Source organism: Trypanosoma rangeli (assembly GCF_003719475.1).
Source record: "Trypanosoma rangeli strain AM80 chromosome Unknown Tra_15.4_contig_00004, whole genome shotgun sequence".
In the NCBI taxonomy this organism is placed as follows: Eukaryota; Euglenozoa; class Kinetoplastea; order Trypanosomatida; family Trypanosomatidae; genus Trypanosoma; species Trypanosoma rangeli.
The window spans coordinates 42,548-60,505 of record NW_021705748.1 but is presented as its reverse complement, the minus strand read 5'-3'; the positions used below and the strand labels follow the sequence as shown (position 1 = coordinate 60,505).

General features: G+C 49.3%; 4 protein-coding genes across 4 annotated transcripts, besides 6 other annotated features; all 4 read left to right on the top strand.

Annotated features, from left to right (window-relative positions):
* Positions 1–91: 91 nt before the first annotated feature.
* On the top strand, positions 92–571 carry TraAM80_00254 (ran-binding protein 1; the record flags this gene model as incomplete). The annotated part of the gene is made up of 1 exon (XM_029377338.1): positions 92–571. The coding sequence occupies one exon, from the start codon at positions 92–94 to the stop codon at positions 569–571; it is 480 nt and encodes a 159-aa protein (XP_029242818.1).
* A 459-nt stretch (positions 572–1,030) lies between these two features.
* Positions 1,031–1,053: a microsatellite.
* Positions 1,054–1,108: 55 nt separating this feature from the next.
* Positions 1,109–1,142: a sequence feature (A-rich).
* Positions 1,143–1,156: 14 nt separating this feature from the next.
* TraAM80_00253 (putative ubiquitin-protein ligase) lies at positions 1,157–14,398 on the top strand (the record flags this gene model as incomplete). The annotated part of the gene is made up of 1 exon (XM_029377337.1): positions 1,157–14,398. The coding sequence occupies one exon, from the start codon at positions 1,157–1,159 to the stop codon at positions 14,396–14,398; it is 13,242 nt and encodes a 4,413-aa protein (XP_029242817.1).
* A 440-nt stretch (positions 14,399–14,838) lies between these two features.
* TraAM80_00252 (programmed cell death 6 protein) lies at positions 14,839–15,570 on the top strand (the record flags this gene model as incomplete). Its single annotated transcript, XM_029377336.1, has 1 exon — positions 14,839–15,570. One exon carries the CDS (start codon positions 14,839–14,841, stop codon positions 15,568–15,570), a length of 732 nt encoding a protein of 243 aa, XP_029242816.1.
* A 255-nt stretch (positions 15,571–15,825) lies between these two features.
* Positions 15,826–15,847: a microsatellite.
* A 418-nt stretch (positions 15,848–16,265) lies between these two features.
* Positions 16,266–16,294: a sequence feature (GA-rich).
* Positions 16,295–16,539: 245 nt separating this feature from the next.
* On the top strand, positions 16,540–17,316 carry TraAM80_00251 (putative mucin-associated surface protein (MASP); the record flags this gene model as incomplete). Its single annotated transcript, XM_029377335.1, has 1 exon — positions 16,540–17,316. The coding sequence occupies one exon, from the start codon at positions 16,540–16,542 to the stop codon at positions 17,314–17,316; it is 777 nt and encodes a 258-aa protein (XP_029242815.1).
* Positions 17,317–17,396: 80 nt separating this feature from the next.
* Positions 17,397–17,432: a sequence feature (A-rich).
* Positions 17,433–17,867: 435 nt separating this feature from the next.
* Positions 17,868–17,894: a microsatellite.
* Positions 17,895–17,958: the final 64 nt, after the last annotated feature.

Below are 17,958 nucleotides of genomic sequence, written 5' to 3'. Positions count from 1 at the left end.
GCTTGTTTATATTTCAAAGGCCCTCTTCTTTTTTAAAATTTTTCTGTGCCATACAAGAAAAGTATTTTGCTCTTTTGTTGTTTTACGTCGGATGCCAATGGCGGAGGATAAAAATGGCAATGAGCTGATGGAGATTGAGGAGGTGGCGGTGTCTGACGGCGGCGTAGCCCGATTTGCCCCGGTAGATGTTCAGAGTGGTGAGGAGAAGTACGACGTCGTGTGGCAGGAGACGGCGAAGCTGCTGCGCTTTGACGAGGGCGAGAACCAGTGGAAGGAGCGCGGGCAAGGCACCGCGAAGATATTGCACCGGAAAGACGATCATGGCAAGTACATGTTTGTCTTCCGCCGCGAGGGTATCGGCAAACTGGCGGCGCAGCACTATCTTCTTAAGGCGATGAATGTGAAGTTTCACCCCCAGAGCGAAAAGGCGCTGCTATGGATGGCGCACAAGGACTACACCGATGATGAGGAGGGGTTCCCCGAGAATTTTGTGATGCGCTTCACCTCCAAGGAAATTGCTGAAAAAGCTCTGAAGGCCTTCAAGGATGCCATCGCTGCATCTATTGTTTAGTGGGAGCTTCTTGCGGCAGGTTTATTTCTATCTTTTTTTTTTCTTTGACATGCGCTCTTGTTTACTGTGTATATGGATTCTTACGTAATGTATTTTGCTTTACCGCCCTGAGGATACTTGAGCAGAGCCGAGCAATATAATGGAGGTATTCGAATCCCTCTTCTTTACAGTGTGAGAAAACGTTGCCAGCGGTGCAACAGCTGTGTGGGTAAGAAATGGACGCTAAAGATTGAGAGGAATGTGGATGCGTGTTTGACATGGTTGTCTTGCAGAGTTTTGTTTGTTGTTTACTTGCCCTATCACTTTTTGTTCTTCTCACACAGAGATCAATTTTTTTTTTTTTTTCTCATCATTCCACGCCAACGTCGGCAATGAAAGGAAAGAACAGAGGGACTCGTGCCTTTCTTTTTGTTTGTTTGTTTGTCTTTCACAGGAGAAGTAATAGGTATCTGCTGGTGTTTATTATTGTTATTATTATTTTTGCTTCGTGTTGACATTTTGCGCACTTCGTAGGTGGCCGCGGGATTTGAGGAATTCTGTTTGTTTGTTTGTTTGTGCGTGTGTGTGTGTGCGCGCGTTTTGGAGATGGACGAGCTTAGTATGCAGTACTTACGTATGGCGAATGGCCCACACGGTCAACTGCATGACCCGGCGGACGTGGTGAACTTCGTGGAACAAATGCAACTCGTGGTGGAACGCAGCTCTGCGCCGAGAAGGAATTTTCTTCTTGACACGACCACTCCACGTGGTGATGTCATCATCACGGAGGCCTCTGCGATGAAGCCAGGCAACGGCTGGATTACTCTGCAGGTGACGGAAGGGATTCGTCGCGGCGTACACGAGTGGTGTGTGAAAATTGAGCACCAAGGTGAGACGACGGATGGTAGTGGATTGATGCTGGGTATCGTGCCGAAAAGCTTTGCCAAGTACGACTCATTTATCTCACAGGGAGGTGGCTGGTGCTTGAGCCGTGCGGGAAAGTTTTACGGGCATTGGAGGCGACAAGACAACAACTTGAGTGTTGTCTTTGGCGCTGGTGACCGCGTGGTATTTATCCTGGACTACGAGGCGGCACGCATGACGGTGCGTGTGGGCGATAAGTCTGTTGTTGGTGAGATCAGCAATATTGCACCGGAGGTGTACCCTGCCATCTCTCTTCACTACCGTCACCAGTTTGTGCGCTTTGAGTACCACAAGGTGCACGACCGTCATGCGAAGAAACTGAACTGGATTGAACGCTTTGCTTTTCCACACGCTTCCGTGTACCTTCCACTCACTCCCGATCAACTGGAGAAGGTACCACTTGATTCATACGTTTTTAGCTCATTGTTTAATGAAAAAGGAGGACAACCTGGACGGTGGATACAACGACAGGGCTCTGCTACATTTTCTTCCATTCCCTTGGATGAGGCTATCCCTATATCGGAGGAATACGAAACGGCGCGGGCTGCAAGTGCACGACTAACAGTTGTGCTTCGGGCGATTCAGGCCGTACGACGGTATTGTGGTGGCGGTGTCACGCCGGTCGAGGTGTTTCTGGATCGAAATATTACAGCAGAAGCGCTACGCAAAAATTGGCATGCATTGTCAAGCCGTAGTGCTGCTTCCCGCGACGGGATGGACGCTGCCCTTAATTGTGGGGCATTGGTGCTTATTCACATGTTTGTTTACGCCAGCATGACTTTGGAGGGTGCCACTGTGTTGCCTCTGGTACACAACCTCCAAGAGTACCTTCGTGGCGTCACGCTATTTAGTCTCGGGGAGACGTCTTCATCGCCGCACTTCGTGGGGAGCTCCATCTCCCCAGAGGTGATGCGACAGGCCCTGGATGGTGTGGCAAAGCTCCTTGAGCAGACCCTTTCAAACGATACCATAAATAGGAATAATGGTGGCATCAATAATGCCATCAACATTAACGGCAACTCCAAAAGTATCATGAAACACACAAGTCACAATGGCCCAGATAGCATTGTTGCTTCAGCTTTGGTAGAACTTCTGGTATTGCTCTCGCTTCAATGTGGCTCCATAAGCGAGGTTCTACGCACAACACGGTATCTGTTACGTATGCCCACAAACTTTGTGTCGCAAGCCACATTAGACTGGTTGAAGTCGAATGAATCGGCTCTCACACCCAAGAGGTATTTTCCCAAACTTAACGAGGCCTACGATGCAATTGAAGATGACACAGAACAACTTTCCCCGTTTGGACGTGACTTCAATTCGCAGATACTTTCAGTGGGTTATGATCGTGGTGCGGTTTACATTCATTCTGTTGATGGCCTTAGCAAACGTACTAATGTGGTTGAGATGTATGCCCTTGTGTGTTCCACTAGTGAACCACTAGATTGCTGTCCCCAGTGTTCATACTCCAGCATTGCCTTTTCTGAGGCAGGTGTGCTGTTGCTACTGACTAATCGTATGCTTGCCGCTGGGTTTGCTGTTGTAACTTACAGTACCTTGTTGGAGGTACGACAAAAGGTGGCGCTCGCAGATGCCCCTCAATGGCCGCTGAATTCCCGTTTCATGGCACTTGCCTCAGGTCCAGGAGACCGTTTAGTCCTTGTGTACGACGTGGTAGCTGCTCCAACTGGTGCTGCGGCAGATGCCAATACTTCCTCTTCTGTTGGCCTGGAGATGCAAGTATTTGCCTCCAGTAGTTTTCCAGAGGCGCAATGGTGCACCTCACTTCAACTTGCCCCTTTTGACCGCACCCTCGCATACTGTTTGTCGCTTCGCAAGGGAAGTGTGATCGACTTTGGCTCGCCAGAGGTATGCCTAACCACCGTTGGAGGTCATGTCACCGTGGAGATTTGGATTAAAATACTTGAGAAAGATGATACCTCTGTGTTATATCAGCATGGTGATCGAAGCACAAGTGGAGAGGTTTTCATAGAGACAACACGACTTGAAGGGGCTTGGCGCATACGTGGTGGGTATCGACATGATTCCCGTGGTATGTGCGTTGTCACAGCTCCTGTTAGCCCGGCTTCTGAGTCTCGTTTTATACACGTTAGTTTGATATTTGATGGAAATTGGCGTCTGTGTCTTGATGACGAAGAGGTTTCATGCACCCGGCAAGGGCCACAAGTATCCTTGGAAAATCCTCGACAGCGATGGACGGCTGGAAATGATTGCATATGTCAAATAGCTGCCTTGCGTGTGTGGAGGGGCGGCCGTTTGCTTCGTGAGATTGTCCGTGACTCGCGTCGCCTATTGTCTGGGGATGAGCCAGGTCTTGTATGCCAATATTTTTTTAATGAACCAAATGGGAATGTTGTTTTTAATCATGTTCGAACAGGTGCGGCACGTGGTCGTCATGCGATTGTTTGGGGGAAGTTTGCGCGTGTCGGATGCTTTGACCATCCTTTCTTGCCCTCACAGCGAGAGAGCAGCGCATTAGGTGGAACTTCCATGCCTGTTACAGCTGAGCCACCCCAGTTGGAGCATACACATGTGTTTTTCAATGGATCCCAAATTGGGCTAATGGAACAACGGACGCAAACCATTCCAGGCTTTGTCGATTGGAAGCATGTACATCAGGTGAGTTTCTTTGACATCAAGACGGGGCGTGAGTTATACGGTTCTTATGTGCTGCGACAGAGAAGTAAGCTGGGATTTCTTGGATGTGACCATCATGGTCAGTATTGGGAATTGTTTCAGACAGGGATGAACCCTGGTCCTCGTGGGGAAGTGCAACAGCAAGTTGTAGCAGTAGGAACGCTTTCAGGTATTTCCGTTGTCGTGCAGGAAAAGGGCGCACTTACGTCTCTTCATGACTCCAATGACGCTAAGTGTGCTACACTTAATGGGACATCAGTATCTGTGGGGTGCAGTGAGGCCTTGTTTGGGACTATGCACAGTGGACTGGTCTCAAGTGGGGGGCAACAACTTCTTAATAGAGACACAGCCAACGTGACGTTTGGGTCCCTTGCGATGTGGTTGCTGGGTCTCCTTTCTACCTTTGCAGAGGCAAGTGGCACCGACTTGGACAATCATCTCTTTAGCCCTCTCCTGGACGATGTGGGGATTCGGTGTGTGCAAGAAGTGCAACAACTTTTATGTGAGCACTGTCGTGCTGTGAAGGCCATGAATGCGCGTCGTTCGGCAAATTTAAAGGACAGTACGTCCTCCAGTGTGATTTACACCATACTGCGAGTGTTAGTGCGGTTGATTCGACGAGTTCGAGACTTCAAGTTGCACCCTGACACCCTTGGCTTCTCTGAGGTCAGCGAAAGCGATGATGTTCACGGGATGCTTCATGAGTTGAACATCGCCCAGCGCAGGCGGAACGCCTCGTGGAAGGAGCACGAGCGATCTGCCGCGTCGACGTTACTCAATGCAACAAACTCAACCGCGGCAACAAAAGCGACTCCAAACGCAGATTCCGTGGAGATCGCGCACACCTTTTCAAGAAAACGCGGAACAAGTCTGCTTGGTGTCCTTGCTGATATCATCAATGAGGCGGGTTTCAATTTACCGATGGATCTGGCTGTACTTGCTCGTATCATCATTCAGGAGGGAGTAACTTTGTTTTTTCCAAGTGCAAATGTGCGAGCAACACTACTGCATGAAATATTAAACTGTGAGCAACAGAACGCATCGCAGTCCCCGGCTCTTAACGTGTTGCTTGATGCCATTGTGAGGAGCTTCACAGACATGACATCCGCTGCGGCTTTGATTCATACGGGGGACTTTAACACACGCAGTGGTCTTATGCATGGGGAAGACAAATCCGCAAGCGTCATAGAGCAAAAACTCCTTGTGATTAAGAAAACCCTCTCCACCTTATTAGCGGAGTCAGCTAAACAGATGACTTCCCGGGTGTCAAATGAATCGCGACAGCAGCAGTTGGGCCTCCTCTCTGTGATGGCCGAGGCCATTGGGACGTTGCAATTGCTGCTTTTTAGTCAATGTGACGGGACCGGAGTGGCCAACATGAGTGGCACTGGAACACGTCGCGGAATCGAAAATATCTTTTTACTTCCTCAGCCGACAGAGCTTTCTTCCGTGCTGAAGGACTACTATGTGGAGTTGTTTAACACTGCCGAAATAATATTTAAACGATTGATTCAGCGCATTCCAGCGGCATCACCCCGACGGTCAACCGCTGCGACGTCGTCAACGACGACAGCAGCAGAAGTAACGATGATCTGTGATATGCTGAGTAGTTCTTTTGTGGGGTTTCCACTACACACAGCCATCACGGCACTACCATTCATGGTAACACGCGATGAATCGGAATGGTTGCTGCGGAAATTGAACTTGCTTCGTGTCCACTATCGTGCCTTATTGCAGTTGTTTCGTGAGAATATTTCGATGAACCTTGGCAAAGTTGGTTTTTGGCCGCTTCCAGCTTTGGATAATGGTTTGCTTCTCGCATCGTCCTGGGTGGCGTCTTTCATGTCGCTTGGCCAGCTTCCTGCAGGGCCGTTGGGAACAAAAACACCGTCTCATGATGCATATAACAACAGTACCACTGCAATTCAAGAGATTTGTGATCATCCTCTCTTGGCGGCCGGTTTGCGTCCGGCAAATAAGGTGGGTAACAATATAGACGTGGGCATCATTGAGAAGTTACAACAACAACGGCCAATATGGGAGGACATTGCAAAACAAGATGATCCACTTGCGTCGAAGACACCAGCGGGATTAGCGGCCGCCATGTCGCTGGCCGCCGTTGCGGTTGTCCACTTGAGTGGTGTGCAGCTTCATCGTCTTTCGGACAAGGAACAGCTTGAGTTGCTTGCAAAAACGCTTCTCCGCTTGAGAAACACGAGGAATGAGCTGCTGAATAAACGCTCCAAAAACCCGAATGACTTTTCACGTAATGTGTGTGATGTGCAGGGTCGATGTCGCTTTTTGTTGCGATTCAGAAAAGTCTCGGAGGCTGAGTTTTTAAAGATGACGTCCACCTTTCTTTCCCAATCCTTCGCTGACAGGGTGCTCGGAGAGAAGCTACCGAGGGGTGGCAGATGGAAGCGGGCAGTATTTCTTTTGCGGGCGCAACGTATGTACCATGAGGCGTTTTTAAATAGCTGGCTACTTCTTCAATTTGATTCTGCCTTGAAACTTGTGGAACGTGTCATCCTCTCCCCAGGATTGACGACAGCTGGTTTGCAGGCGGCGATTCAGACGCGTCAAACAAACGCGCTTCAACGTCTAGATGGACTTTTTCACATGCTGCAACTCTTTGAGACAGATGCCGCATCTGCACTAAAAGTTGCCTCATTACTTTTTAAAGGTTCTGTGGGCTCCCAACGGCAGTTTGAGACCGGCCTCTCTGGCTCTTTGGACTCCACGCGTTGTGCTATTCGTCGGACAATGTATGACATTCTTCGCCGCCTGCGCGATGCCGCAGTAAAATCACGACTTCCAGGGATGGATGATGGCGGCGATCAGGTGGAACAGAGCCCCAAGACGGCAATGCATGGTGGTGCCTCATTCCGCCTTTCTACCCTTAGTGAGGTACTGAACAGAATGTGGTTGCCTTCTGACTTTTGCTACCTGGAGCACCTGCGTGTCGTGAAGGTGATTTTTGAGACTATTTGCAGCATATTCGTGCCAAATGACTTGGGACGCCTGCGCCAGGAGGGGACTACAGAGCGTTCACATAGGCATGACGCTAGGGATGCAAGGAAACAAAACACCACGGCTAGCAGTCCGTCGGGAACTGCGGAGGATGAGGCGAATGAAGTTTCACTGCAACGTACCCCACATGAGTGTGCCTTAATGGAATCTCTTACGACGCTCAAATTCCTGGGTCAACAGGCTGCAAGGGTATTGGGGGATACATCCTTGTCACTCTGTGAACGGCGTGGTTGTACTCTTTTCCTTGATGGGTTGTTTGAAGTATTGGAATTGGAGTTGCACAGGTGCGCCAAGTACACCTCGCAAGCGTGCTGCCCTGCCAATGGCCGTGTGTTGGAGCAGGTAAGCCTTATTTGTACGCTTGCCAGCACTATTGCTCGGAGCCTACCAGAGGGATTTTTTTGCAATAGAGAGACATGTTTTAAGCTTGTCCTTCTGGCATTTCGATTGGGTAACATGGCGAAAATCCTCTTGACAATAATCACGTCCACTGTGGCGGCGACGACAACAACGACAACGGCCACTGCCACAACGACGAGTATTCCCACACTCAAGTTGATGGAGGTTTGCATCAACACAAGCGTGTTGCTTTTGTGTTATTGTCAACCAGCGACCGCCGACCCTCTTTTCGTTGCGGAGGAGACGATGGAAATAACACGTCAAACGGTTTGTATCACACGCGCAGGAGGCGAAACGCTCGGATTTTTTTTAGCGTTTGTGATTCGCTGTGTTGCGACATCTAACGGTGGCCTCAGTGAGATAGGGCTGCGATGCGTCGATGCCTTCCACAGACTTGTGTGCCGACCACCCTGGGATGCGTCGTTTATGACTCTCCGTGAGACGTATCAGTGTGATCTTGGGGCTGTCACCGTGGCGGAAGACGAGGAGGCCGCTCGCTCAAAAAGCATCCGTCTCCTTATGTGGTTGTATTCCATTGGTGGACCACCGACAGTTCCGCTGAGTCTCGGCAAGAAGGTCCAGGTGAGTGCCGATAACATGCTCCCCTCAACGGAGGGCGCATACATCGTCGACTGCTGTACCCAGAAGAACAGTGCAACAGTTATTTCATCAACGTTATACTCACTTGTGGAGGAACGCGAGGTTTTTCTTGACAACCTCATCAGTTCCTCCAATGAGGAGGTGATACTTCCACGGGCGGATGTGCTTTTTCAGTTTCTGATCCCCACACTTGAGTATTTTTTTAAACCACCCTTGAGGCCACATTTTTCACCACTCATTTGGGCTGTTATTGCGGCACTGTTACGCATCACGTGGGCAGTGCTGAAGAATGATCCTGCTGCAAGCCAAGTTCTTCTTGAAGGAGACATTTTGAGTCACGTGGACGCGTTCGCCTTTCGTCTTGCGGCGAAGATACCCCTACCTTTATGTTACCTATATGAAGTATGCCCCACTGTGGTGCAGCAACTGCTGCAGTGCACGCGACCCATTACCTTTGATACAGTTGTTCCCTCTTCTTTGGCTGCTGCGGCCACCACTCCCAACGGTGTGCCAAACGCGCTGTCCTCTGGCGTTTCATACACGCAACCGTTGCCAGGTACGGAGTTTAATTGTGGTACGTCCCTTCCTTCTGTAGTGCCGGTACAGCCGTCAATTTTTGGTGCTAGCACTCTCTTGGGCAACGCGGTGGTGTCTCGAGCTGAAGTGGACGATAACAACAACAGCAGCATCAGTAGCAGTAGCAGTAGCAACAACAACAACGGCAACAGTGGTTTTATGCCTTCGCTTGTTCGACTTCCGCAGGCACACTCCTCCCTTTCCCTCACACCCTCCGTTCTTTGTTTTTGCGGGGACAAAGACGCCCCCGTTGGCACACTCACGATAAAAGCTGCCGGCATCAAGAGTTGCATACCACTCTGGACGGATGGTCTGACTTTGGAGACAAGCGTTCTCCTGTACGAACGACTTTTTCCGGAGCTTGGGGAGGACTTTGTGATCCCAACATTGTGGCAGCGACCTGGCATTCAATTCACGCTCTTTTCACTGTATGAGAAACACCGCTCGAGTGGTGCCGCTGTTATGCGTGTGGTGTTAACAGAGAATAGTATTGATTATATTATGGAAAGCGTAAAGGGGTCAGCCGCAATCGTTTCCACAAAGCTAGTGCGTGAGGATTGGGACCACTGGATTCACATCGCTGTGGTGCTGGAAAGTGGTGCAGTGACACTCTACAAGGATGGGGTTGGCACAACGGCAACGTTGCCCAAATTGGCCGCCTCACGGCTGGAGACGCTTCTTCGTGATGGTGTTGTGGATCGACTCACGATTGGCAACGAGACACCTACTGCCCTGCCCGGCAGCAGAAATGCCAGTAAAAGTTTTGATGGGGCCCGGCTGGCTAGCGTCACTGCCACCACCACCACCACCAATACCAGCAGCAACAACAACAATAAAGACACTCAGGTTTCTGGTGACTGCGCAATGGACGGGGTGATTGTAGCGGTTGAAAGTGTTCGTGTCTGGGGATGTGCGCGTGGGCTTAAGGCTCAACGTACGACTGCCGATTTTGTGGCGCGCGAGCAGACGTTGCCTGTTGTTAGAGTCTCGGATGGCTCTCAGATGACGTTTCGGTTTTCAGAAGCCACCGGCGATGAGACCTTGTCGGAAAACAAGGAAAGTATTGGAACCCTTCACGGGAACGTGCGCTGGGCCCCGTTTCCCATCTTTTCTGGCGCTGTGGATTTGGGAAAGGCTTCTCGAATCGACCCGACAACTCATATGGAACTTCCGCTATTCATTCCGCGGCGAGAGTTTGAGATTTTTTTTGCGGCACTTGATCGCAACCAGATTTTGAGGATTGGCGGCGAATACCTGCAAACACTGTGCGCACATCTTAGTCGACAGTGCGTGGTGGCAGCAATTTGCCAGATGGTGTCGCCTGGTTACCATGTCCTGGTCCTTGAGAAGGGTCGAAAACAGCACAAGAGCATAACACCTACGCGAAAAGGTGGCGATGCTGTAGCATCCGGTGCAGAACTTGTCAACCCACGTCATATCATTGCAAGCAATGAACTTGTGCGGCATCTTATAAATTTATTGCGGTATAGTGATACCGGGGCGGTCAGCGATGAGACGATGCTGGCTGTCGCGAAATTTATCAAGTTATGTTTTGCTTTGATTACTACGGAGAAGCTCATGGCAAACGGTTTTCGCGAAGCCGCAATCGCTATTAGTGAAGCATTGCATGATGAAGCGGAGTCGTTCCGCATGGAACTTCCACCGTTTTCATATGTGACGACTGATATTCAACTGCTGCCTCTCGCCATTCTTAATGGGCCAGGCGGCACTATCTCCTTTGATGCGAACAGTCGTGGTATTGAACACCTGACACTGTTGCGGGACCGTAAACAAAAAGTGCTTCTCGCCAAATACCCTGATGCACAAGGTGGTTGGCCAGAGTTGGAGATCCCAGGAGACAACCCTTGGCTTTACGCCAGGCCCATCGTCAGCACACGGGCTGCCACGGCCTCTTTTACACTCTCAGCCCGATCATTGAAACCGCTTGTAGCTTGTGGAATCTTTGGGGCGATACGTGAGGTTTTAACTTCACAGACTAAATATCAGTGCGGTTGGTCATATTTTTTAAATACACCATATCTCTCATTGTTGACGGTGCGGACAGGGACGACAAAGTGCTCTGCTTTGCCTGCGTGTCGCCTGTTAACGGCCTTGCTTGATTTTTGGCGAGAAATTCCGCATTTTGCTCCGCATGATCACAGTCCGCTGAAGATTGTATTGGCACATCTTAACGTGTCATTGATGGCTATTCTGCACCGTGGACAAATAACACCCAATAGTCCTCCATTACTGTCTCCTGCTCTGGGTCACTACAATCTCCGGGTTCAAGGGGCGTTTGAGCTTCTTGTAGCAGCCATTCGCCTTGAAGCAGCTTGGAAGAATGTTAGTCATCCGTGTTCTACGCGGAGTCGATGGAAGCGTCTGTTTTCGTTGTGGGAAACTTCCATTGGCTATGGCGCCCCTGCTGTGGCTTCTCCTTCGGCAATCATCGCTCAGCAGGATCCCACTGTGGTGGAGCGCGGGTATGTGCGACTCGTGCCCCTCCCCACCTCCGGTTCTTCGGTGCAGCATTGCCCTAAAGCTACAATATTTCAACGCGGCAACGGTGTTTGGTACGCCTCCTGTGATCGCGTTTCTTTCTCGGCTCGGAGCAGCGTTGGATTTAAACGGGGAAGGTTTTACTTTGAGGTTCGTATTCCTGCGAGTGGGGAGGCCATTTCTGTAGGCATTGTCACGGAACGCGCACAACAACACTCTGTCCTGGCTCCCAGAGGTCTTGGTCACGATGGCGATTCATGGGGATTTGAAAGTGTACAAATGTGTCGTTTTTACCACGGGTTTCGTCATGAATTTTCTGTTCGAAGTAAGTGGAAGCCTCTTGATGTCATTGGCATTCTTTTGGACCTTGAGGCTGAAACTCTAGCATGCGTACATGAAGGTCGGCAGGTGAGTATGTTTGATAATTTAAGAGCCAGTCGCAGTAAAGATACGATGACGTGTTTCTTTCCTGCAGTCTCGTTTGGCACAGGCGGAGTGGATGTCAACTTTGGTGCAGCACCGTTTGCCTGTAGCTTACCTGTGGGTTACCTCCCAGTGGACCCGTCTAACTACGTGGTGTCTCCCACATCTAAGCTTTGGATCCTTCTCACCGCGGTTGAGGTTGGGGAAACCCTTTCCAGAAGCAGCAGCAAAATCAATATGAATAAAGAGGGTCACATTAAAGCAGCCCACAAGGACGACGCTTTTTTTACCAAGGATGAGACTCTTCGTTTACCGAGTCTTTTTGAAAGAGCCAATGATGCTGGAATGGTATATCAAGCAGGTCGCAGCGGTCCTTACAGTGTGAGCCTTCTGCCTAGTGATAATAAAACGAGGACGGTAACGGTGCAAGGGAGTGAGGTTCGTGCAGGAGATGATCCGTGTTTTGTACGAGGTAGCGTTTGCGTCCGGCAAGGGCGCTGGTACTACGAAGTAGCGCTTCGTGGTGAGGCCTTGATTAGTGTCGGTTGGGTCACTTCTACCGCAACCCCAGATTGGTCTCGCACTAAGTCACTGGGAGATGATAACGAGTCATGGGTGCTTGAAGGGAGCCGAACGACGGCACGACACAACAAACATCAGCGCAGCGTAGGTGGACTGATGTGGAAGCATGGAGACATTGTAGGTTGCATGGTGGACTGCGATGCCGGCACAATTGCCTACAGTGTCAACGGCACACCACTTCGAGAGATGCATGACACCAACGGCGACGGCGTACTTTTTTCTTCCGTGAATTGTGTAAATGGAATTATGCCGGTAGTCAGCGTGGGCCCAAAAAATGCGGCATCCATTTTGTTCTTCGACGAGGAGTTGTCGTTCCGTCCTCGCGGTTACCGTGCACTTAGTACAGCAAATCCCATACGTACGGCAGTTGAGCAGCATTACTGTACCGATAGTCTTGAGCATAACGATAACGGGCAAGAAGTGATTGGACCGGCATTTTCGCCTACATTGGCTCGGTCTCTGCTGTCCTCCTTAACGTCCTTGACGGAGTTGAACTTTATGAACGCCTCAGCGTACTGTCTGGAGGATGTTCTTAATAAGGATAGTAGTAACATCCGTTATGAGAAGTTTAAAGGACGTGAAAGTGCCTTGCGTCTACTAGTCACCCTTCAAAATCTTTCCAGTTTAACCGAATGCATGATTCCATACGCTCATGCAGCTCTTAGTTATGGAAAATACGATACTCTTCTTTCAGGCCCTATTTGCCGTTCTCTTTGGCAGTGTCGTGAGTATCTGTTGCCGGTTGTGGTGTTGAGGATTCTCCAGGGTTTTTTTTTGCATACAAATTGCTTGGGAGAAAACATCAAACTGACACTAAATAGAAGGAAAGCACTGTCGCTCGTAAATGATCTCGACGTCCCCGTTTCCGAGCGTCTGCGTGGAAGCCTCTTTGGGCAGGTATATCACCTTCTACATGACAAGAATGTTTCCCTCTTTTGCACCAGTAGGAACTTATGGTCAGTGAATTTTGTTGGGGAAGGTGCTGACGATATTGGGGGACCGTACCGCGAGAGTATCACACAGCTTTGCTCAGAACTTATGAGTTCAGGTCTTCCGCTCTTTGTGCCAAGCCCCAATCAAGTCCATGACATCGGAGATGCACGTGAACTTTTTGTGGTTCGTCCAGTAATGGAGCCGCCTGTACGCCTCAGCATGTATCAGTTTTTTGGTCGGCTTGTTGCGGGTTGTTTGCGCAGCTCCGAGCCACTTCCTATTTATCTTCCTAGTTGTATTTGGAAGGCATTAGTGGGGAGCCCCGTTGATGAGGGTGATCTTCGCGTGGTGGATCAGATCTCCGTTCAATCTTACCACTACATCCGTCAGCTGATGTCGTCAAGGCAAGGCGAAGTGACTGACGATGAGATTGCGGAACTTTGTCCTGGAGGATTTTCTCTTGTAGACGATGCAGGGGTGGAGCAGGAACTGTTTCCCGGCGGTAAAGAAATATCTGTGGGTCGACACAATGTGGAGATGTTTCTTGACATGGCGTTACGGTTTAAGCTACACCATATGGGCGCGATGCAAATTAAGGCCATCGCGGAGGGGTTTCATCAGGTGGTGCCTGTTTCTGCGGTGTCACTGTTGAAGTGGTACGAACTTGAGCATGTGGTTTGTGGCCAGCCAGACTATGACGCGGATGCGCTCATTGACGCCGCTCGCTATGAAAATCTTGATCTAAATGATGTCACTGTACAATATCTTCGGCAGGTGCTACGACAGTTTTCCCGCCATGAACGCGCGCTTTTTATGCGTTTTGTCAGCGGCAGAGAAAGGCTCCCGTCGGGGGTGCGGTTAAAACTGATGCCGGATGCTCATTCGCGTTCGATACAAAGCGAGACTTCAGGCAACACCGATGCTGAGAGCAATGCTAATGATACGGATGGTGGTGGTGATGGTGGTGGCAAATCCTCTGTTGACGTGTTTGATGACAATCGACTACCTCACGCCTCGACTTGCTTTTACTGGCTCTCTATTCCTAGATACAGCTCGGTGGAGGTGATGCGGGAGAGACTGTTGTTTGCCATTCAGCAGTGCCTCGATATTGACGCGGATTTTGTGGTGCACGAGAATGGCAATCCAGAGGATGAGATGGAGCCTACGATGGCCGTCAATGCGGATGAGGACGAGGAGGAATTTGAGGATTTCTCTCATCTGCGTTAGGTTGAGCCTTTTATTCTAGTTTCCAGTTTACGCGTATTTTCTCCTTCTTTCTTTGTGTATGTATGTAAAAATACGCCCAGAAGTTTACACGCCGGGTTGTGACCGTTTTTTTTTTGTTTATTTCCTTACCTTATCTCACGTCTCTTATGCGTGTGTTATATCTCTTTGGCGCTCTGTTCCTTGTGACGAATTTATTGTAGTTTTTCTTTCTTTTTGCCATTACACGTACGACAAACGAGGATGAGGAGTGGGTGAGGGGAGGTATCTTTTTTGCCAGATGATTGTGAGACTTTTCTCATTGTGTACGTTGGTGGCATTGGGTGTGCACCTTTTGTAGTGCTTCCCTCACTCTTATTTTCTCGTTTTTCCAGTCTTCTCTCCTTGCTTTTCTTTACCCATCAAGGCGATTTATTATTATAGTTTGCTTGTTGTTTGCTTGAATGGCCTACCAGCCGCCGTACGCCCATCCGTATCCACCGGGGTTTGGTTACTCCGTGCCACCACCAATGCAGCCACCACCAATGCAGCCACCATCAATGCAGCCACCATCAATGCAGCCACCATCAATGCAGCCACCATCAATGCAGCCACCATCAATGCAGCCACCATCAATGCAGCCACCACCAATGCAGCCACCATCAATGCAGCCGATTCAACGTCCTCCGCTCGGCACGGAGCAGGATGCGTTGCAGTGGTTTCAAATGGTGAGTCGGTCGAGTGGGGGTCGTATTGGTGTTCCAACGCTCAATTCCGCCCTGAGCGTGGGCGGGCATAGTTTCAGTTACGCGACCACGGAGCGTCTCCTTTCCATGTTTGACTCTAATGTTGACGGAATGCTTAATTTAACAGATTTCCTGGAATTTCAGCGTTACTTTCAAACAATGCGGGATGCTTTTAACTATCGTGACACAAGTCGCAGCAGTCGTCTAGAAGGGGATGAGGTGCGTGCGGCGCTTTCTGCTCATGCATACCAGATATCTGATGAAGTATTTCAGTATTTGATGCGGCGTTTTGATCGTAGAAAGCAGGGAGCTCTTGGTCTGGATGACTACATTGAAATGTCTCTTTTTGTCGCCAAGGCCAATGATGTTTTCCAAGCTGAGTCTCAAGGGAAAGCCACTGCAACATTCGACTTTGGTACATTTCTTAAGGCAGGGGTTTTTCTGGTTTGAGGGAGTAAAGTCGGTGGGAACGTGTCGTGTGCATCACGAAGCGGCAATGCTGAAATTTCAAAGAGGTATATAGGAAAAGAAAAAGGAAACAATGTGCTGACGCTGCTTGAACAAGGTGGGGTCTCTTGTCAAGCTGTGAACTTCTCTCACTTATTTTTTAGGTGCTTGTTTTTGTTATTGTAGAGACGTGTAGGAAGAATGTGCAGCCAGGCGAGGTTCAGTTCACGAGTGAGTGTCTTGATTGAGCCGCTTACACCCCCCCCCCCCCCCCCCCCCCTTTTTTTTTTTTCCCACTGCGTTTTTACGTATTGATTTGGTGTCTTTAGAATGATATCGGGTTGGAGGGCGGTGCACGTGCAGTTTGTTCTTCTTCTGTTCCTTCCCACCGCAACCCTTATGGTACTACCGCTACTAATACTAATGTAAATAACCCTCACGCGGAAGATGGCCGGAAATTGCGGGGGCCTTACAAGCTTACAATTTGTCTGTTCGAAACGAGAGCCCAGTACGCATAGAAATACGATATGGATCTTGCCATTTACCTTTTTTGCAAGCCATAATTAAATAATATTTGAATTGGAATGGTGGCCGCAATGGGTCAAACTGTGATATGCTTTAGTATTGTTGTTCTTTGTTTTTGCTTCTCCTTATCTCCATATAACGGCAGTCGTTGAATTCGTTTTCTTCCCATATAATTTCTTTCTGTCTTTCCTTTTTTATGTCTCTGCGTCCTTCCTCACTATTGCCTTTATCGTCCACTGCTTCTCTCTCTCTCTCTCGCCTTTCCCAAATGCGGCGAAATGAAGTTACAGCTGCAGTAATAAGAGTATGAAAAACGAAAAAGTGAGGCCGAGATCGTCCTATAGCTGTCACTTGGGTGCACCCACGACGTTGCCCCGCAGCTTTTCTGCAGCGCAAGCAAGCTTGCGCTGCCAGAGCGCAACAAATTCATCAGTCCCCAGGGGGCGAATGGGACGAAATGTATCCTTCATTGGTCTCTCGCGGAGGACTCTACGACCTTCGTATGTTGAAGGGCCAGTGACAGAAACCCGTCGGCCGTCCGTTGACCGCCTGATAGAGTATCATCTCGCACATAGGCCGTCACGGCAATCATGTGTTGATGGTGCATCGGTAGTTAACCAACAGCCACCCAACGTCCGCATTTCAAGGCATCTTCTTCCACATGAAATTTTAACGCTTGATTCGGTCAGGTTTGGACTTTCCATTCGGGGATCCGTAACGTTGTGGAGGTTACTGCTGCCGTTAGAACGGGCCAATTATCCGTTCAATGTACATGAACGTCGAAAACCATTTATCCCAGGGGATGCCGTTTCGGTTCAGATGGGGCAGGCCTCCATGAAAATTTTTTTTGCTCGTACTGAAGACATAGTTCCGCCAAGCACCGGAAAGTTGAGCAAGACAAGTGTACTGAATGTGGTGAATAATGAAGTGATTGGAGAGGTAAAGTACACGTACGTATATCGTATTGAGTCGGCGGCACTCACTACGGGTGCACAACCTTTTATGATACGCCTTAGTGGCGCCGTGGGGTTTATGCTGCAACTATGCTTTGGTGACCGTTCGCTTTGCTCTGCCTTTGTGAAGTTGCTGATGCCCCACTGCCCTGGACACACCACAATTGCTGCTGAGGCGGATGTTTTTTCTTCCCCACCTTCTTTCTCGACCTTTGAGAACCAGCAGCATAGCTTGTCTCCTGCTCCACTAAATAGGTTTTCTGCAGGTTGAACTTCAAACGGAATTCGCATTTTTTTATGGAACTATGATGATGCCGACAGCTAAAACACCCCTTTTTCTCTTTTACGGGCTTTCTTCTTACTGTTTCATGTTTTTTTTTATTTTTCCACTCGGTTGTGTTGCCCATTGTTGCTCATTTCTTCTTTGTCTGAGTTGGATACTCACGCAAAGAATATTGGTGACAAGGACCTGTTTACCAATTTTTCTTTGTGCAATGCCTTGGTGTTACTTTTTTGTATTGTTTTCATTAGTTTCGTGTCGGTGGACTATGAAAGGGTAGTTATTGGGCTTCAGGGTAGTGGTGGGTTGGTCACGTCTTGGATCTGGCTCGCTGCGGGGTTCTGGGATGTCGTGGGGAAAGGGAAGGACCAAAAGGGGCTGTCTATTCGTATGTAACATGCGGGTGTAAGGTTTGAAGCTTTTATTGTTGTCGTCCTTTTTGGGTCTTGATCGAGCTGCAGCCCTCGCAGAATATGTTTTGTGTGGATTTGCCGGGTTTTTTTTTTCTGCTGTCTTCTCCCTTATTCCTTTTTTTTCCGGCCTGTGTGTGTTGTGTGTGTATGTGTGTGAATGCGTTTTGTTTTTTTCACCATCTTCTCTCCGACTGACTTCTTTTTGTGGGGATCCAAATGT